The sequence below is a fragment of the Balearica regulorum genome, chromosome 12 (genome assembly GCF_011004875.1).
Source record: "Balearica regulorum gibbericeps isolate bBalReg1 chromosome 12, bBalReg1.pri, whole genome shotgun sequence".
Classification (NCBI taxonomy): domain Eukaryota; kingdom Metazoa; phylum Chordata; class Aves; order Gruiformes; family Gruidae; genus Balearica; species Balearica regulorum.
In genome coordinates, this window is record NC_046195.1 from 2,030,258 (window position 1) to 2,052,003 (window position 21,746).

Consider the following 21,746-nt stretch of genomic DNA (forward strand, 5'->3'; position numbering starts at 1 on the left):
GAAGCTCACCCCCCCACTGCTTATTCTGGATGAATAAATAGGCCTCCTAAAGATAGGGAAGGCACATGGAAATTCAAGACACTCTGAACGGAAGAGAAAAAGCAAATACATTGTGCTAGTTTGGATTGAATATGCTCAGTTTTAATTTGTGCCCACTGAAGCATGGAAATCATTCCACTGCCAGTCTTGTGAATGTTTCTATTTTTGCTGCCTGATCTCCAGAGAAACCAGATCTCCAACCTCCAGATGAGATGGCTTTTTTTTGTTTTTTTTTCCAGAGAATATGATGAGATTCAGGCTGTTAGCTCGATTGGCTTAATTCTTATCTTATTGGACTAATATACTGATTTTTTTTTTTTAAATTATTTTCCAGAATGTACTTTTGAATTTTATTTGCCCAACAGCTACATTCCTGATACCCTATTTTGTGTCAAGCTCTAGCTTGGCCGGTTAAGATGGAAGCTCTTACCCAAGCACGAGACTGAAATTGTGATCCCAGCTGCTATGTTGTCCTAGCTTTTGCCCAAAGCTGGGAAGATTCAAACGAAATGCCAAGTCCATGCATCTCTTTGTCCCCCGGTGTCATTTTAATCCTTGCTGTAGGTACTGCTTGTCCTGCTTTATGTTGGGTTGCCGTATGGAGTTACCTGCTTGGCAGGTTTGGAAATCAGGATGCTTTCTTCTTAATCCTTATTGATGATGCACAATTAGCAAAAGGTGTATGAATCCCCCTAAACTGGCTTTAAATAACCCGGAGGATATCAGAGCTACCCAAAAATACGTGTTTATTACAGCAGTGTGCTATGTCACAGCATTTGCAGTTGATCTTTGATCATTTCCTGCTTGTTTCATTTTAAAAAGGTGAATTATGGCATCCCTAATGGATGCATCGGTCAGCGAACATCGCTGAATTTCTGCAGACTGCAGTCAGCAGATCTGCTCCATCAGGAAAAGCAATAACTTGATAACCTTAAGGAGAAGCTGAATTTAGCTTGACCAGGGCTTGTAGTTCTAACAGAGCCATTAAAAGGTCCACTCCTCGCTTGGTCAAGCGTTTGTCTTTTATACATGTTGTGTTTGGATGCTAGAACTGATCTGTAGCACTTTGCCCATGAAAACACCGTGCACACGTAGGAATTTCTCCTTTTGCTGTTAATTTTTTATTTTTAAAAGAAAGCGGTCTTTTCTATGCTATTCCAATGCTTATTTTAATCCAGCAAATAAAAAAAGTGAGTCTCGGTAATGGTACCTCCCATCTTGCAGAGGATAGCAACGTGATTAGCTAATTAATGCAACTTGACTTCCTCCTGTGTTTTTGCTCCTGGACGAGCAGTGGAGGTGGAAACTTTCTCCCCATTGCCATAGTGCGCCTCTGTTTATTAAAAGGATCTCTAATTGCCCAAAAGAACCTCATCGCCGTAATCCATCCAGTTCTTCCCTTCCCTATTCGAAATGTTGAGGGTGATGCCAAGGTTCTCTTCGTCCTTCACGTGAAATCCACAGCTTATTTCAGCTACATAATGAACAATTAAAGTAGCCGTTGATCGCAGCTCTGTGTCCTCATGAGAGCTGCAGCTACAGAATTCAGAAACAAGATTAAAAAATGGGGAAAAAAGTAAGATTTGCTTAGGAAGCTCTAACCCCGTTAGGGGTAAGCGGACAAAAAGACAAGCGGCGTTGCGGAGATTTGTGCTACAAGTATGAGCAGTGATGGAGCACACAGCACACTGGTGGCATTTCAAACAAGCTGTGCCTTCAGTTTTAGAATATCAATATTAATTAGTGAAATAGCAGCCTTGAACTATTTTGACAACATGCATTATTAAATACTTGGATAGCTCTTTTTTATTTTTTGCTTCTCTTTTCGATATTAATGTTTTCAGAGAACTACAAAGCTTGTATTTTTCAGGTAGCTGACAATAGCTATTTTTAGGGAAGCTGTCATCTATAATTCAAGGGATTTTTTCAGTACTTCGTAGACCGTAAGAAGGCTTTTGTTTTTTGGTTTCATGTCCTGATGCATTCAGAACACTCTTCTTTGAGTTTAAAAGCCACTCCTGTGTTGTGGCACTTATTTGACAGCTTAATTTTGAGATTGAATATATTGTTTTATGGTTAGTTTAAATGCAACATCCTATTCATGCCCTTGCTTTTAAATTATCTTTATCTGTGGGATTAATATTTTTTTATATATTTGGCCTTTAGAGGAAAAAGAGGGTTGGTGGGTTGTTTTTTTTTGCACAAAGTAGTTGCTGGAAATCTTGTTTAAAATATGATTCATCCTGTTTGCTGTTTGGTTTGATTTTTTGTGGGCTTTTTAGGGTTTTCTTAAGGTAACTGAGCAGATCTGGCAGTGCAGGTTCAATATTCTTTTCCCTTTGATATCTGAATGTTTTAAGATCTATTCTTTGTGCTAGCTAGGCTATCTATAGAGTGTATAGGTTGCTACCAGCTATGCATTGGCCTGCGGTATGGATAACTGGACTGGGTAACTGGTACCTGTATGGACCGAGGAGCTAAGGATGCTTTCAGGTCAGCACTACAAGCTTTCGTGTAGTTCTGCTCTGAAAATAAACTATTTTTGTAGGATTTTAAGTGTTTAAAGGAGTGGAAGCTACCTGTATGGTCTTAAAGAATACAAGACAGAAAGGAAAAATTGGAGAATTAGCTATTAAAACTCTCGTTCGTTAAAAGGTATGTTTTACCTAAAATGTGAAAAAATGGTATGTGGCTTCTGACCAGTCGGAGTTGCTTGGTATCGTTTGTTTTAATCTTGAGGAGTGTGTATCCTATAGGTAGGCAAGTTGGAAATGTCTTTTTGGCAGAAGGGAAAGCTCAGGTTTTTGTGTTCATGGGTCACTGGGAGCAGGCGGGTAATAATTTTTGTGAAATGTAATAAAATTGCATTGGGAACACTGGGAAACTTTATTTGAAGCAGATTGTTTGCCAGAAAGAGTTCTGTGAGAAGGCTTTAAAATTATCCCTTTCTCACTATCGCTTGCCGTCTGTAATCCTCCATAAAATGAGGGAAGAGAGAACATCAGTAATGACGTTATTATATCTTCTCCTATTGCACTTAAATTTGACTTCACACCTAAGCTGTATTAACTTCTTCCAGATAACTTCAAAGCTCTTAAGACTACAGGAAAAATATCTGAAATTATCAAGATATTATTTGACCCAGTATTCAGAAACAATGTGGTGACATTCAGTTATGTAAATGGTCCCTAATTTTTTTTTTTTTTTTAGGGAAATACAGCACAGATATTGTCACTTTAATGTTTATTTTGATGTGTGCGCGGGCTCCACGATAAGCAAGGCTAAGAAGGTTTGGTTTGTCTTGGCTTGTGCTGGAAGTGGGTTGAGTTTCCTGAGGAAGGAGACCTCCATGCTGATGATCTGCTGAACAACATGGTTCTCTAACCCAACAAGATCCTTTCAAAAGGATCAATATTCTGAGAGAGATATATATATAAAATATCAATTGATGTATATTAATATATAGATCATCAATATTCAAAATACTCTTACATTACAATGAAATTGCAACATGAGAAATTATTTCTTGGTGATACCATATAAATTTTTTTTTTTTTAATAAGATGCCGTTTATTTCCCTTATCTTCAGAAATTTTCTAACGCAGCCATAAAGTGGCATTTAGGTGCTAGCGCGATGTATTTGTGTAACACCTATTGCTTCTGGAAAGGCAAGTATCTTTTTGCTCGGCTATTATTTCAAACGTGATGCTTGTTGAAGCTGTAAGTGATACTGGAGTGCCGCCCTGCATCCTTCAACGCGCATCCTCTTCGACGCGGCAGTAGTCGGGTTTCTTCTACCGCCAGTGCCTGCAGGGCTGGATTAGTAGGGGAAGGATGCCTTTATTTCCCCGCGTTTTCTTCTCTGAAGCTCTTGATCTTTTTTAGGATAAAACAAGTCTTGTCCTTAACGCCGGTGTAATTCTTGGGCTCTGAAAAAGGTATTTTCTGCATCTATTTTGGAGCTGGCGAGATGCTCCTTAGTGCAAACTCCTGTAGTCCTTGGCAGTGTCTCTCTGGTCTAACACTTCATATCCTTAATTTTAACAAGTTCAAAAAGATTTTTAATGTAAACACTGTTTGTTTTCAGGCTCTATATGTGACATTTTTGGCTGCAAACAAAAATATAAATTGCTAGGCATGTGAGATAACGGGAAGATCTTGTGTCCATTTACAGTTTATACAGCCATCTCCCTGCTAGCTGGCTCTTCTCTGCACTTGTATTAATGTGGTATTTGACAGTGATCTATGCTTTCGGGATATCAACTCCAGATTTGTTTCCAGTTGGATTTCCAAAGGCTGAACTGCTCCATGTACACCTATAAGGAGCAAATCCAACCAGGAAAGCTGGAAAATCGGATATTTTGGCTGTTCACGTGAACGGGATTGCCGTATTGGTGAGGGATGCTCTGTCAGATGGTGATGCTCGAGTCTGGAGTTAATCTGGTAAAACTTGAAGATGCTGTAAATTTAATTTTGCCACTTTTATAAATGAGAAATTTTATCTTGGTATTTGGAACAGGGTTGTCGTGCCTCTGGCCAGTGACTGCTTAGTCGTTAGAAGCAGCAAAAAAGCTTCTAACAATGATTCATACCCCTGAATGTCTCCAAACACTTGGGATACACAAAACATTTCCTTAGTTTCTCACTTTTTGTTAGTCCTAATCATTTAGCTTACAGTTCTGTTGGCCATGTAATATGAGAACAGCAAGTTTAAGTTAATTGAGGGCCACGCTTGCAACCTGAGAAAGGATTCAGCAATTTCCTTTGATTTTTTTTTTTTAATATTTTATTTTACTTTTTATATTTGTTTGTTTCTGGCAAAAAAAGCCAAAGGAATAGCTGGAGGGCACAGTGCCCGACATGGGCTTTGTTTCTGGTCCTCGTTTGTTAGAACGAAGTTTTTAATGATGCTGCGTTTTTGCTAAGTACCCAGCATTTCTTGCATCCTTGCTTACTCTGACACAGTTTTGTCGATGAAGCTCGAAGACACAGAGAGAATCAACTTCCAAGTGCCGGTTGTTCAGCGTGTACCACGACAAAAGCTGATTATTTTAATACTTCAACACCACTGCCGCTATTTGTGCATGGGGCACACGTTTTGGGAGAACGGTCGCGCTTCCAGGAATCAAGATGCAACGACTTGAGTTCGGAGCTCAAGAAAGAGGAAGAGTCCAGGGCAAGATTTTGTTTGCACTAATTTTTTTGGTCTCCCATCATCACGTAGAAATGCTGTGATGGAAGTGAAGATGGAAATCACTTCTCCCATTCAGTTGCCTCAATCACAAGATTTCACCAAGCCTTCCTGTAGTCCCTTTTTAAAAATTTTCATATTTTTATACTGTAGGTAGGATCTCTAGCCAGCGAGACCAGAATCCCGCAGATAAGAGCTTCGTTCACTGCGTAGCCCTGATTAATACCTCAAACGCCAATGCTTTGACCTTAAGGGGAAGAGTAAATGATCACGTCACGTCCTGATTTAGTTCCTTGTTTGTCAGAGCTGTTTGCAACAGAAGTAATTAATTTTGCAACAGCTTTTCTTGTAATTTTTTTTAGGTGTGTTGTGGGTTTTTTTTGTCTCAGCTAAAAGGTCTGGAAGAAGCTGACAGATGTCCACATGAGATGCATCAGCAAGAGTGTGATGAATGGGTAGCAGCATCCTCGCCCGTCTTCCAGCTGCTAGAAGAGGAACCACTGAGTGGTTGTCAGACCACAGGAAAATATCAAAACCTCAAGAAATGGGGTAATTCCAGGCTCTGGAGGGGATTATCGCCTACTGAGGGGTTTGTGTATCCATGGGCTTCTTAAATAGCAAGAAATGTCAGATTAAAATATGGGTAAACAGCCCATCTCTGAAAGAGAAGATGACAGATCTCCAGCGTACAGCAAGAAGCTTCCATGTGAAAGCTGAAACGCAAGTCTCATCCTCTAGTGTAGAAGTGAATAGACAAGAAGCTGATAGAGTTGCTTAAAGTGCTGAATAAAAATGAAAAATACGGGGGGGGGGGTGGGGTGGAAAAAGAGCTTGATAGGACTTTTCTCAATTTTTCAAGCCACAGGAGAAGCCAGTGAGCTTAGGAACAACTTGAGAAAACGCTTGCAACCTATTTTATGTTACACTTAGTGTGGGCAACGATGTGTCTTTGGGAATGATTTACATAGTTTGAGCTGTGTATTCACAACTTCTTCTTTTATATTCTGGGAATTCTCCTTGGAGGCTGAGTAGACATCTCTGACTGTACAGGCATGACAGTGTGAGATCAAAAATATTGCAAAAATATTTCTCCCTACCAGAGGGATGGTGGTTAACTGACCAAGCGTGGTTTCTCCTTTTATTATGACTCATGACAATAACGGCCAAAACCCAGTTTACAAATCTGACTTGGACTGGGGACGTCGAGAAGGTTGATCTACAAAATCATTTGAGTTTGCAGGAAGTGAAGGGACACCAGAGGTTTTTTTATGTTCAGCTGCATTTGCTTTGAGCTCCAAGCAGGGTGAAGTGAATTTAGCAAGGGAGAAGAATTCTTGATTACAGAACTGGGACCAAATAGAAGAATTTAAGGGGAGAGGAAAGAAACCACCAAAGTAGTAAAATGTGTAGTTGGGATAGTACTGCCATTGCATGCTTGTCCTCGCAGTCGCAGGAGACAAGTGGTTTGGTGCTTGCAGGAGTTGCGTTTTGGATGCGTATTGACACCCCATGGTGCCAGGTCCAGCCAGGGACTTCTGAGTCCTTGCTGCTGAGCATCTTTAAGTGTGTCTCCGCTCTTGCTTTCTTTTTCTGTTCTAATTTAGGTCATCTCACTGCGTTGGCATCTCGCTTAGGTGCTTCAGTCCAAATAAACTACTCTGAAATTTATGCAAAAGACCTTTCTTCTGTATATGGACAATCTTGGAGTGCTGATGTTACTTTTTTTCCCCCATCCAATCTTATCATCCCTTTTGAAGAAGTAAATTGGAATTGTGATTTAGGAATCTAGTTGAAGATGTCCCTGCTCATTGCAGGAGGGTTGGACTAGATGACCTTGAAAGGTCTCTTCCAACCCAAACCATTTGATGATCACTATAACACTTACAAATCTCACTTTTCCTGCATTAGAGGTTTCATTATGGGTGATCAAATGAACTGACATGTAAAACCGCAATGATAACCAAGATGTTGAGCATCTCCATGGGCTTTTCTGCCCGTCTTGGATGTTTTTACAGCATCAGCTGTCACAGATGCGTCAGTCTGGCATCAGTTTTGATGTCGCAGGGGTGTTATTTCGGGTATCAGCGGCACGAGGCTATTTGCTGCTGCAGGAGAGAAATTCGGAGAGCTCTTGTGCCAATATATTCAGATTAAGCAGTGAAGTATGTTTAAATTGGCCATTTCCTTATCAGATTTTTTTTAAAGTTTATCTATTTCAGGAATTTCTGCACCACACGGTATGCCTTTTTGACATACCAGTGGATGGATAAATCCAGGTTGTCTTGAGCAAGCGAGGCTGTTGTGATCGCCTGAGGACTGGGATCGGGGAGAGTGTTTCACTATTGTTGTAGTCCCTAGTCTGGGTTACAGGATGTTATAATAAAACCAAGTGAACTTTGCTTCCAGAATTGCCCCTTTAGCAGCCTCAATGCTGACACTAATCTCTATTTTTTCCGAATCATCCAATATTTGGCAAACTCTGTCCGTGATTTCAGGCTTTAGCTGTCACAGATTATTTATGGCGAGTACTGATGCTTCCAGTGGACAGTTTATTTTGGATTTTTGCCACGTGTTGCTCACGCTGTCCCTGAAAATGAAAATACTGAGATTGGTCTTTCTGAATGGAAAAATAAGAAATGGCATGACTGAAAGCCTCCATTTCAGTTACTGTTCTGAAGGAAATTGGAGCATCCTCATTTGTTTGATGTCCCTTTACAAGATAATGCTTGCTAAAAAGCACAGCCCCCAATGCAAGAGCGCTCACTGTATCTGGTTATATGTATGTTTAATTTGAGAAAGCGTATTTGCTACCACTGTTTATTAAACTGTGGTCAATTGGTAAAAGATTGCATATAATATAAAAGCAAACCACTATTTACAAGTTTAGTGTATGCACAAAGCCTAGTTGACCATCATAATTTTAGTATGTTTTTTTCTGTCAACCTGCTGGTAATCAGATTATTATTGTGATTTTTATAAGGGCCTCTGAGGTCCTTAGAAATATTAATCTGTTTTGTTAAGTAGGAGGACACAAGGTTTAATCTGTAACCTCATGTTTGTTTGAAGATCATGCTTTTTACGTTGCAAGTAGAAGTATGTTATGATAGTAAAATTGAGCAAAATTAGTGTGCAGGGTCAGTTTGAGTTGAGAATCTTCATTCAAACATAGAAAATGGAAAAGGATATAGAAAATACTAGGCTGGAAGTATATTGGCTTAAAATGTCATAAATTTTTCCTTTCACAGGCATGCATAGTCCATAAATTTTGGCTGGAGTGTTCGCAGGAGTTTGTAATTATTTCTGACCTCTGAGGTCTGATGTATCCTCTAGTTTTCCATCTCCCACGGGATCAGCATCCCGTTACTGCCAAAGCCAGTACATGAGTGAAGCAGCTGAACGATAGCTTGGCGATAAAGTCAGGTACAGAGACAAGCATCGCCTTTCAGTGAGATACTAGCTTTTCTTTTCCATAAGCCTAGATAAATGACTTAGATGTAGCCTCTTTGTTTTTATATGTTCTCATTTAAACGTAAACACGTAGCCTTTAATTAAAATAGTGCATAGAGCAAGTATTTGTGGGTTGCAAAATACTCTGTTTTGTTCTTTTCATGTCCAAACGCAAAAATATCATTAATTTTAAAAGTCATGTAAAAGCTAATATGACAGCCTGCTTGAACAGTTTCATTAGGAGAGCCTTTCTCCTTGACATATGCTAATTACCTAATTACATGGGTTTCATTGCAATATTTTCTCCAAAATACTTTGGAAACTGACTGTCTGCAACAGGCGTGTTTGATGTTGAGCAGAGCTGGGCTCATGCGCACCAGCGGTTGGGAGACCACAAGCAATTATTTCATTAACATTTCTTTGACCTAACATAATACTCCAAGACATGTTTAGCTTTATTAAAAGTAAATCCTGTGGCACGCCTCCTGTGATTTATAAGGCTCAAATTAACACCTCGTTGCTTTCTGACCTCACTAAATTTCTTACTCATTAGTGAGTTTGAGTGGTTTTGGGGGGAGGACTTGGCTCTTTTGCGTCCCAGAGTTAGTGGGGCTTTTAGCATCTCTGTGGGGTTCACGCTTGGCTCGCAATTCTGCTGGATTCAAGTTGTTTGGATGCAGAAGACACAGATGTTTGTTGTTCTACTGAGTCCATGGAGAATAAGCATCTACAGAGAACTGAGGAAAGCTTTTGGGTGGGTGGGGTAGAGTGGTCTGATGCTTTATAGAGGATTTATTTGACAGGAAGGAGGAGGTGGAAGGGAAGGTCGGTTTGCTCAAGGTAACCAACATAGTCCTGTTTGCGGTTCTCACGTGAGTCAGCAGTCTTCGATACACTTTGATAACGTGAATAAAAATAGCCAGCCCTCTTGTTGTAAGCTTTGAAGTAAGACCTCGATGAGGAATTATCTAGCGTAAGCGTGGTGTTTTGTTTTCTTTTTCCCTTCTTGAAGAAAAGCCAATGCTGGGGTCTGTAGAGCTAGACAAAGCAAGCCCAACCCGGCACTTAACTGACATCATCCCTATTGCATCTGTGCCTATACTAAACCTGTAGGAAAGCAGCTGGAGCGCTTCCCAGTATATAAGTCCTGCTACCAAGCAATGCGCCGTGAATCCCTGCCAGATGTATTTCACCGTGACATATTAATTTCTTCGCTTTGAATAGCGCGTGGCCAGGGATAATACACTTAATGAAATATCGAGGCGAGAAACAATACAACGTAAAATAATGCTTTTCATTTGAGGACCTCAGAAATGCTTGTAGTAAATAAAACAAATCTGCAAATCCCGACCTTGCATGGGTGGAGATGATGGTGTGGCTGTGCTTGGACTGAAGGTCTTGGACAGGGTAGCCATGTGAAATGCTTCCTCTGAATACTCTTCCTGACACCAAATATCTGAGAAGCTCAGGAGCTCCCTAAACCTGACGTGGGTTTTGACCTCATGGTTTTTTTGACCGTTATTGAGCGTTTTGTTTTGTGCGAATGAGTTGGCTGTAATACTACTTATCTGATGTCAGGTATGGACACCTTTGGAAGAGGTTGACTTGGTGGGTCAAGAAGTGCTACTGTTTGAATCCTGATGGGTTGGGAATCTCTTGGACAGGAAGAGAAAGGAGTTTATCTACCGTTCACCGACACAGGACCATGGGATGATGTATCTAGGGCAAGGACCAGGTCCACAAGGGAAGGTGATGGTCATTTTATCCTAGTGTGAAGCAGCAAAAATTGAAGGGTGTTGTATAAAACCCACCCATGAGAAGCTGACAATTCATGTCACAGTCTGGATTTCGGAGCAGCTGTAGGAGTAGGTGAATTCAGCCGATACAAGGTCCTCATCCCAGGAGTGTTGGAGCAAAGCGTCAGGCATCTCAGCAGTGCATGCTCTCGGGTGGACGCCCATGGAGGAGTCACGTGTCCATTTACAATGTGATAGAACTTGGAGCTTGTGACTGAGTAATTTTATTTTTTTTTTTTAAACTTGTGACTAGGCAAATCGTTGTGTTTCAAGAGTCATTTTGAATGTTGCTCAGGAAGGCCTTTGAACTGACAAGAGGAAATGGCCTCAAGTTGTGCCAGGGGAGGTTTAGATCGGATATTAGGACAAATTTCTTCACCAATTTCTTTTTCTTCAGGCATTGGAAGAGGCTGCCCAGGGAAGTGGTTGAGTCACCATTCCTGGAGGTATTTAAAAGACGTGTAGACGTGGTGCTCAAGGACATGGTTTCGTGGTGGGCTTGGCAGTGCTGGGGTAACGGTTGTACTTGGTGATCTTAAAGGTCTTCTCCAACCAAAATGATTTTGATTCTACGACAAAGGAGACATTTTCCTTTTGATTGGAGTATGCCTGTAAGGTGATATTTTAAAGTTTTTTTGGGTTTTTTTGTGTTTGTTTTTTTTTTTTTAAGTTAGCATTTTATGCAACTGTTCAAAGTCTCAAAAGGTTTATCTCTATAACATCTAGAAAATACATAATTTATATGTATGGGTAAGTCAGTATTGGGCAAGTCAAGGGGTGTTTTCCAAAGTCACGGTTAGCTGAGTGATGCTTTCCCTAAGCTGGCATGAAGTATGCAAACATGGAAATGGAGGCACTAACTCTGAAATAAGTTATGTGGTAATATTAAGCGATGAGGCTGTAGCAATTTTTGACATGAGGAGAATGCCGCTATTGATTCAGTAGGCTGCGTGGTATGTTGCTCACAAAATATTGATTTTATTCTCTGTAAAATACACTGAAGATCAGGTCTTTTTGAATCTTTGATGCTTCAGAGTCAGGGAAAACTTAGCAAAAGCTTGAGGTGCTGTGGGTAGTTATGTCCGAGTAGAGGAGAGCTTGAGGTGTGAATAGTGTTTGTGTGTTAAATACGCTCCTGTATTACAGCTTTGGTGGGTGAAACCCCTGCTGCCTTTCCAGATGTCGGTTGGGAATCATAATTTGCTTTCTTTAAGGCGATTGGTCTCATTGCTTGAGTTGTTCCATTGCATCTCATGGTGCGCTTCAACCGTTTTTCAAGGATCCCTGTCAAGATGAAACACCTAACCTGTTTTGTTTTTTTTTTTTGTTTTTTTTTCTGTTTTAGCATTGCTAACATGATGACCTGACAAGATATAGGACGGTCCTGACTATGCAGCGCAGGTACTGATGGGAAAGGATCCAATATGAGTGTAAATGATGTTGGAGGAAGACGACGCTTTGAGGATAGCGAGTACACGCTGCACATATACCCTGGGAGCATCGTGGAAGGGACTATCTACTGCCCTATCACTGCCAGGAAAACTTCCACGGCCGCCGAGGTGATCGATTCGCTCATTAATAAACTTCAGCTCGAGAAAACAAAATGTTACGTCCTTGCCGAAGTGAAGGAGTTTGGTGGGGAGGAATGGATCCTCAACCCTACGGACTGCCCGGTCCAGCGCATGATGCTGTGGCCTCGCATGGCCCTGGAGAACCGCATCAGCGGCGAGGATTATCGCTTCCTCCTGCGGGAGAAGAACCTGGACGGGTCCATTCACTACGGGAGCCTCCAGTCCTGGCTGCGGGTGACGGAGGAGCGTCGCAGGATGGTGGAGCGTGGCTTCCTTCCCCAGCCGCAGCAGAAGGACTACGATGACTTGTGCAGCTTGCCGGACTTGAATGAGAAAACGCTCCTGGAAAATCTCAGAAACCGCTTCAAGCAAGAAAAAATCTACACCTATGTAGGCAGCATCCTCATCGTTATTAATCCGTTCAAGTTTCTACCTATTTATAACCCCAAGTATGTCAAGATGTATGATAACCATCAGCTGGGAAAGCTGGAGCCCCATATTTACGCTGTGGCAGACGTGGCTTACCACGCCATGCTTCAGCGGAGAAAGAACCAGTGCATCGTGATTTCGGGAGAGAGCGGGTCGGGAAAGACACAGAGCACCAATTTTCTGATTCATCACCTCACCGCCCTCAGCCAGAAGGGATTTGCCAGCGGAGTAGAACAGATTATTCTTGGAGCTGGACCAGTGCTTGAGGTAAGATGGAGATGATAGTAGCATGGAAACTTTTTAATGGTGCAAAAAAATAAAAAAAAATCCAACCAACCCAAGTGGTTGGGGTTTTATTATGACACTAGGCTGGGGTTATCTGGTGAACGCTAATAATAAAGTTACAATGGTATTAGGAATAAGAGAAGGTTGTGTTTCTACCTATAGAATAATAGTTGCTTCAAAACACAAAGGGAAAAATAAAAGTAGAGCCAATGGCTTGCTAACAGAATTATTAATGCTTTGTTTTCACTCAAGTGTTTTTTTCATACTGGTATATCTCAGTGATTTTTAAGTTTGAAAATGGAAATGAAAAAGCCTTTCTCGAATTAACGGTAGCCTTTCTTTATAGTACGTTGCATAAAGAATTGCTTGTGTGTAGTGTATTGGTAGTGTTGTGTTTGGGGAGTTTCTGCGCCCTCAACTTCATGGAGGTTGGGGAATAATCAAAGGGAACTTTCATGGTCAAAGTTTTATTTTCTAATCATGAGTACTAGATTTGGCCGGTGCGATTGGTTACATTATGAGGACCTTTCCTGGGGAGGAAAGGAGATTAGATGAACCGCGCCATTAACTTCACAGATATGAAACTATAAAGAGGGATACAAGCATTCATTAATTAATTTGCCTTGAATTTGCGCCATAACTCTTTGAAATGGTTTTCCTTGGACCTGTCAGTTTTGCTCGTTAAAGAGTTTTTTCTTAAAGCCTGTCTGCACGTGGGTGACGTGAGCATCAGCTTCAGGCGTGCTGTGGTTCTTCCTTTGAACCGCGGTACATGAGGTGGCTCGATCGTTGCATTTTCTTCTCTTAAAATTAAAAGTGGATTTGACTGTGTTTTCTAAAGATAATCAATCTCATGGAGTTCTTGCTGGAGTCGATGAGAAAATATCAGACCAGGCTCCGGTAGTCTGCAATTAATGGTTGTTACTGCGATGACCCGATTAAGTGACTGCATTAATTTAAGAAAACAGGTAGGAAAATTATTGCGTTCCACCAATCCTGGTATTTATTTGAAACATTTGCATGCCTGTTTGGGTTTTGGTATGCTTTTTAATATACCTTCATGGACCAAGGTCTGCTTTATAATTCTCTTCAGCAGTGTCAGAGAGAGTATCTCTGTCTAGCTTAGATTTCCAGAGGTGAAGAAGAGAGATCTTCATGAAAGAGAAGGTAGAGGGAAGTTTTGGGAATTGTTTTTTTCTTCTTAAATTCTAGGTAAAACAGTCCAGTTGCAAAGCTGCCTGACCATGACTCAGTCCACTGATGCAGTCCCATAAATAAATGAACTGTTCCACCTACTTGAAAGATGAAATCTCCCCCCCCCCCCCCCCCCCCCCCAATCCAGACATCTAGTCATTGCTTATTGTCAAACAAGCTTGTGTTGGGAGGCAAAAAAATAGAGGATGCACGTTTCTTTGCTTTTTCTGCTGTTGTTTTATGCAGGGAAAAGTAGGGTGCAGGCCATTTCAGGATGGTGTAATTTGAAGATCCTTGATTGTCAGGATTCCTGTTGTTACCCCCGTGTTTCAGGATCTGAAGTTGAAGTCTGCTTGCTCGGCTCTTGGATGGAGGGCAGCTGTTTGCTGGGAATTCTGCTTTGGTGATGGCCACTTCTTCCCGGGGACTGTTGGGTGTGTTGGGATTAGGTACAAGGGAGGGATGCGCTGAGCCTCTTTGCTTTCCTTTCGCAAGATCTGCAGCTGTTTTTAACAAAAAAAAAATTAAAAAAAAAATAATTTGAATCATATCTGTTATTTCTTTTGCTTTTGGAACAGAAGTTTGCATTCCTTCGCTCTGGCAGCTGGACGGCTGCTGTTGTGCTTCTCCAGCTGCCTCCAGGTCTCTCGGAGAAAGCGAGGGTAATCCAGAATTTCTTCTGCTCTGCCACTGCCAGTCCCAAATAGTCACAAATCAAACAGGCTTAAAGATAAGATGTGCATACTTGTGCTTTTCCTTCCCTTCCTAAAATTTCCTAAAAAAGGGATCTTCAGAGAAGATCTGTTGTAAAGGGTTGTGTTACCCTGCCACTCATTTGCAGATTTGACCTTTTGATTCCTTGCGTTTGTGGTTGAAATACGCTTTTCGCTTCTCTTAGCTTAGATACCAAACTTGTGTTGTGGTTTTATTTTTCTCCTCTTTTTCTTCATTCTTCTCCCCTCTTCTGGTCACCTTCTTCAATCCCCTTGTTTTCCCTCTGCATATTTAAAATTAAATTCTGTTCAGCTCAGGCTTGTCTTTCAGGAGGCAGCGACATATCTCTCCGCACTGCGACTTCTGATGTAGGGAACAGAGCACAGCAAATAAAGAGATTAACAGGTCTGAGTAAACTCTTTTCTTTCCCTGCTTGCAAATCGATTCTGGTAGCACAAGCGTTTCCACCGAACCGCCCGTTCCTGGGAACACCTTCGCAATCGTGCTCGCACGGCAGGAACGGAAGTGAAGCAAAATTAAGATTTTTTTAATTTTTTTTTTCCTGCAGCTTCACTGTTTTCCTAATTTACCTTTTTTGAATAGCCTCAGGCTATTGTTTGTGATTTTTTTGTTGTTGTTGTTGTGCAAGATTCCCGTGAGCCTTGTCCAAATCGCACTTTTGGGGACAGCTGTCAAGGCAAGCTGTTACTGCCATCTAAACGTGGTAATATCATCCAGTAATTGTATGTAGCAGCGACTGCAGTTAGAGGTGTGTCCTTTTAAAGCATATTTGATGTAAGTCCTATGGATTTTCTTTTTCCTACAATGGGATTTGACAGGCAAGCTTTTTCGTAGCGGTGCTCCTTGGAGTGGTTGCAATTTGCCTTTTTTTGTTTGGTGAAAAATGATGTAACATATTTACTTATTTATATATTGCTTATTTGTGATAAATGATATTACTTAAATACCATACTTATTTTTCTAGTAACAAGGTTCCAATTGGTTGAAAAAGGTGATTTTCTTTATATTTTTTCTGTATTTTTCTCCATTTTCTTATAAAGCACATCTTTTCCCTATAGAAGATTGCTTTTTCAGCAGGGCATCTGTAGAGCTGAGATTACCAAAGTTTTGCTGTCTGGCTATTTAATTTCAAGACCAAACTTCTCAAATTCAATTGATTTATGTCGCTATCAGAGGAAGAGTTGCACGTGCTGCAATTCAATTGCATTTCGGATAGACTTCATGCAATACTTTAGATGAAAACTTCATTATGTTCAGCTTGATGCTCCATCAAGGACCTGGGGCGTGTAACTTTGCTGCCACGTAGGTGGTTTTTATTTAGATACCAACCTTGATATTATTTAAGAAAGCGTCAAGGGAGCATGCCGGTCAGGCAAACGCTTCACACCAAAATTGCACTTTTTTTTCAGAGAGGAAAAAAATAGGAGGAGCTTCCTATAGGCAGCTTATGCAAACCAAGAGGTGTTCCTACTTATTTTCTAATTCCAAAAGCCACAATTACAGATTTACTCTAAAAAAAAAAAAAAAAAACCCCACCCCAAAAGTGTTGTTATCACAGGACTTCTAATTAAGGGTGATGAGATACTGGAAGAGGTTGCCTGGAGAAGATGTGGATGCCCCTTCCCTGGCAGTGTTCAAGGCCAGGTTGGATGGGGCTTTGGGCAACCTGGGCTAGTGGAGGGTGTCCCTGCTTGTGGTGGGGTGGTTGGACTAGATGATCTTTGAAGGTCCCTTGTAACCCAAACCTTTCTGTGATTCCATTAGGGATCTATCTGGAGAACTGTGGTTTAGCCACAGGGCTGGTTTACCCCATAGGTAGGTAACTTATTCATGTGAACTTAGGAGAGTGTTTTAAGACCCTGTTTTCTTTTTAATTAGATTACCTAGAAACATCCAGATGAACTTTATATTTGGAAGCCCAGCTTGTTTTCATAGCTTAAATCTTTAGAGACAGGACATTGGTGCGCCCACGATCCCTGTGATCATTGCCTTGGGCTGGTGCACGATGCAGCACGTGAACATCCTCCTCGGTGCAAAGCGAAACATAAACCATGCTTCAACTTTCCTGGGGAGGTTTGAATGCAAGTTAATTTATTACATCATAGGGTTGGGCGGGGGGTGTGTTTCGTGGGGTTTTTTTCTTTTTTCTTTTCTAGTTCTCAGCAAAAGTGCAGAAGTAGCGAATTTCTCCCTGGCTCAGGTATGCCTGAAGGTCCCCAGACAGATATGGGATGAGCCTAGATCTAAAGGAGCCTGCATCAGATCATTTTATCATCCATAACTTTCTCAACATTTGTCACAAGAAGTACTGTGACGGCAACTACAAAACCCAGACATGTTTTCTAAGCAGCTGTTTACATGCATCTTCAAACGTCCCAGCGGGGATTTCTCAATTGCTTTAAAAAAAAAAAAAAAATAGCAAAAAGAAATGTTTCTGTGCCAAGCTGAGAAACGCTGTCAGCGGAGGGTAGCTGTTGCTGTCCTTCATAGCTGATGCGCATCTGCAGCATCTGTGCCAGATAAAAAAAGAGTTGATTGCTTGAATTGCTTTTGAAAAAAATTGCAGCTAGTCCTTTGTATGCTGTTTGCATTCCTGATAGGTGGTGGTTTGCATAGAAACCTTCAGAGCAGCAGCTGGAATCGCTTTTTAATTTCTGGAGCAATATTACACAATACGTGTGTTTTGCTTGTGTGGGGAAGTTTATAGCTTCAGTTTTAAGGTCTAGAAGTCTAAAAGCTGCTGGTTTGGTTTTTTTTTTGTTGTTTTTTTTTTTTTAATCCTGATAGTTGGATTGTTAGAGGAAAATGTAAGCAGCAACTAAAAGTTACTGAATTGTATTTCATAGGACTTTGCCATGGTCATGCACAGTCCCCTTCCAACTGAATGAACCTCTCGCAGCAGCTGAAGAGCTGGCCTCTGTTAGGTGCGAGTGAAAACGATACCGCGCTGCCAAAATTTCAGTAGATGCTGCTGAATGTTTCCAGAGTTAAACAAAGAGCTATTGAGTGGAGTTTAAAAAAAAAAAAAAAAATCAATTAACGAGAAGAATCAGGCGTGTCCTGGACTTTCAGTATATTCGAGTGGCATGGGACAATGTGGAGATGCTGAAGCTAAATGTGCATGCATCCTCCACTGCTTCTCCCAAGCAATTTGGGCGGACACATGCAAGACCTGTAGTGATCCCAGGTAGGATTCAGCTCCGCCGGTAGATCCCACCCCGTTAATTCCTGCAGTGTGTAGCCAGTATAAGGGAATGCTCTTTTCACAGAGCAAATTACGGTGTGATTATTTGCCTGTGAGAAAAGATGTTTTTGAATTGAGCATATCCATATTTTTACTTGGAACAGTATTAATGGGAGGTAAACTTTGAGTATATTCGCATAGTTTTTCCTGCTGGGAACAGTATTAATGGGAGGTAATCAAATTTCATTAAAATGGACTTTAAAAATTTGTGAAGTTCAGTTTCCAGTACACTGATTTGAAGTCATTAGTCTGTGTCTGGCTCTAAAAGTTTTACATCTTAAAAAAATGGATTGATATGGAGGGCAGAGGCAAAGACTCATTATTCTGCTCATTACTCACTTTCAATCATTTTTAACTGATAATATAAACAGTTATTATTGATCTCCTGTATGGTCTGAGTTTGGGGTAGGTGTTTAATGCAGCAGCTGGGATTTTTTTTTTTTTTTTCTCGCCTTGCGTTCTTCCCTCCCCAGTGCAGGGAAAGGTTAGAGAGGGAGCAGCGCACAGAGATTATACAGATGATGCCTAATGTGGGAAGAATTTGTGCAGGCCTCCGCCGGCAGCAGTGACACAAAGGACTCATACAGCAAGGCTCATGCACCGAATGCTTTTCACCAGCGCTTTCAAAATGCTGTTATTCTTTAGCTGGGGATATTTTACAGTTTCAGGCTCCGTATCAAATAATGTCTTGTTCATCCGTTTCTCTGATGCTCAATTATTTAGGCTTTTTCCTTTAGAGGCTTCTTGCAATATCCAGATTGGCTGTATCGGTGGCTGAATTTAATGTTGTTATTATTTTTCATTCTTTGCTATCTTCAGCAACCATTTTGTTACCCCAAAGTCCAACTTATTATGATGCTTGAATGACAGAAATTGTTATTTCTGACCTGAGATAACTACAGGGAAGTGGATTAGTTATTAAAGCAGGTTCATGTGAAGCTGCCTTTTTCTGCACCCTTAAGAATTGGCAGCTATTTTGTTTCCGGGAGCAAAATGCTAAATAAAACCAGGGAGCATTTCATTGAACCTACGCATCCAAGCGTCCCATCTTTTTCCCTTCCCTCCTCGCCACCTCTTTTTGGGGGAGTTGTTTTGTTTTGTCATTTGTTCTCATTCATACCCTTCCATTTTTAGCCTTTTCTTTAATTTTCTTTCACTGATCTTTTAGAGTTTCACCTAGATATAGATCATTAGAGCAAAAAGTATCTAGATTTTGTAGATATCTGGATCTCTAGAGATCCAAACTTCATGGACCCCCGGATATCTGGATATCTAGATTTTATAGATATTTATCTATATAGATGTTTGTATATCTACAGAATATAATCCTGAGTCTAACTCAAGCAGAGACCATGTGTTCATGTTTGCATGCAACCATAGCGAACCCAGATGATGCTCAGCATTATATGGTATTAGAGAACAATTCACTTAATAGCATTTTTTAATAATCTTCCACTGCCTTATTGCACCAGTGTATCTGTTATTTGGTTTTGTATTAAGCTTTTTTTTTTTTAAAACTTGACTATCAAGGTGCACATTTTATAAAGCGTGAAGGAACGACCTCTTTTCTGAAAGCTTTTTGATTCTTTTTTTATATATATGTATCTCAGATAATATAATGATAATGTAGCACTCTGATAAGTAATGTTTTTGATCAAAGATTGTGCTGCTCCTGTCTAGTAAGGCTTCCATGAGGCCTTAATATTGATAACCAAGGTGCAGACTTTTTATCCCTAATGTCCATAGTTAATATGGCACTGTATTTTTCTAGTCATGGAATGAGAAATTAATGCTCTAGTAAGGATTTTGTTTCTTTTCCCCCTCCCTTCTCCCAGTCAAAATACAGATTTTTGGTTTTAGGCCCATTTACTGAGATCCCTTTGACTTTTTTCATGGCTGGGGAGCCTGTATCAGATTTTACACGCCGGGCTTGGGTGCTGGGTGGATGCCAGAGAGGTGGTGTGCTGCAGTTTGGTTGCCCGTGGTGGGGAACAGAAGAGCCTGAGAATAAGGAGCCTTTGTAGGACAGGGACTACACCCAGCTCCGGTGGTAACAGTTGACAAATTTTGGCTTTTTAACGGCTTCTGCCGTTCCTGTGGCTTTTCCAGGCGCAAAACGTGAGTGCTCTCCGCTAAACATCGCTGGTGAGAGCGTTTTGGTTTGCTGCCCAAAGAGCAATATCCTCTCTTGTCTGCTCAATGACAAGGTGATGGTGTCTTATTGAGCTCCAAGTTCCAACAAATTGTTTCCCAAGGCAGCAAATAAAATTTTCTGCATCTGTTCTCAGGGTCTTCAAATGTGAGAGGCTTTCCCTTCTTATTTATACAGAAATTACTACTTATACTACAGGAATTGCTATTTATAGCACAGAAGTTGTTATCATCGCTTATTTTATACAGTGGAAAGAGACAGAAAATGCCATTAGTTATGGTTTTTTTCCTTTAATGTCTCCAGTGTCGTGGTTTAACCCCAGCCAGCAGCTAAGCCCCACGCAGCCGCTCGCTCGCTCCCCCCACGGTGGGATGGGGGAGAGAATCGGAAGGGTAAAAGTGAGAAAACTCGTGGGTTGAGGTAAAGACAGTTTAATAGGTAAAGCAAAACAAGGAATTTATTCCCCACTTCCCAGCGGCAGGCAGGTGTTCAGCTATCTCCGGGAAAGAAGGGCTCCATCACGTGTAACGGTGACTTGGGTAAACACCATCACTCCGAACATCCGCCCCCTTTCTCCTTCTTCCCCCAGCTTTATATGCTGAGCATGACGTCATACGGTATGGAATATTGCTTTGGTCATTGGGGTCAGCTGTCCCAGTTGTGTCCCCTCCCAACTCCTTGTGTACCCCCAACCCACTCGCTGGTGGGGTGGCGTGAGGAGCAGAAAAGCCCTTGGCTCTGTGTAAGCGCTGCTCAGCAGGAACGAAAACAGCGCTGTGTTATCAGCACTGTTTTCAGCACAAATCCAAAACATAACCCCCGTACCAGCTACCAGGAAGAAAATGAACTCTATCCCAGCCAAGCCCAGGACGTCCAGTGATTGTTGACGTACGTAAACCTAAAGGAAGAGGGTTACTGCTGGATGAGCCTGGACAGGTCTGCAAGCATCGCATTTGTAAAGGTACCGAAGTACCTAGCTGTCCTAGATGGAAATCAAAGATATGTATACATGCATACATTATATAGGTGCATATACACCCTATATAGATGTTAGCAAGAGGTTCAGCACAACAGGGAACCATTGTGTGGAGGGAAGCAGCCGGTGCTGAGCCCGCTCCAGGGTCTTACTGCGGACAGACTCCCATCTGGTCCTGCAGCAGAAGACCTCGGTTGCCTGCAACCAGGATTTAGTTTGAATTGCAGCAATTTTGGAGCATAGAAACTGAAGTGGATTTAGTGGGGGGGGTCAAGAGGTTCCCTTTGAAGACCTCCTGAGCCAACTACAGCACAGTGGCAATGCAATGTATACACCTTATTTCCCCATATGCTTCCTATAGGAAGAGAGAAGTCAATGCCTTGGTTGATGACTCCAAGTAGAGCACGAGCATCGGTGTGAATAGCAATCATTGTTTAGGGTTGTGTCAACAGAAATGTCTAAACCCAAGAACTGCCGGGATGAGTGGTGTTGACCATCTCTTCTACAGTTTGAAGAAGATTGCATTTTCTTTGTGGTCCCAATGTCTGCCAGATAAAGAAGCTTAACCAAGTGCTTCCTGCTTTCATCAAATAGCTTTGCCAAATTCAACAGAAATCAATTAAAAAAAAAAAAGTAAGGCAATATAGCGAAGCATAGGCAGAAGTTCCACAAGTCTCGCTGAAGCTC

General features: G+C 41.3%; 1 protein-coding gene across 5 annotated transcripts in view; it reads left to right on the top strand.

The window, feature by feature from the left end:
- Positions 1 to 21,746, top strand: part of MYO9A (myosin IXA) — a 181,436-nt gene that overhangs the window by 21,346 nt on the left and 138,344 nt on the right. For all 5 annotated transcript variants that reach the window (XM_075764813.1, XM_075764809.1, XM_075764810.1 and 2 more), the window contains exon 2: positions 11,819 to 12,740. In XM_075764813.1, coding sequence (XP_075620928.1) covers positions 11,898 to 12,740 — 843 coding nt within the window. In that variant the 5' untranslated portion in view covers positions 11,819 to 11,897. The remainder of the gene's footprint in view (positions 1 to 11,818; positions 12,741 to 21,746) is intronic.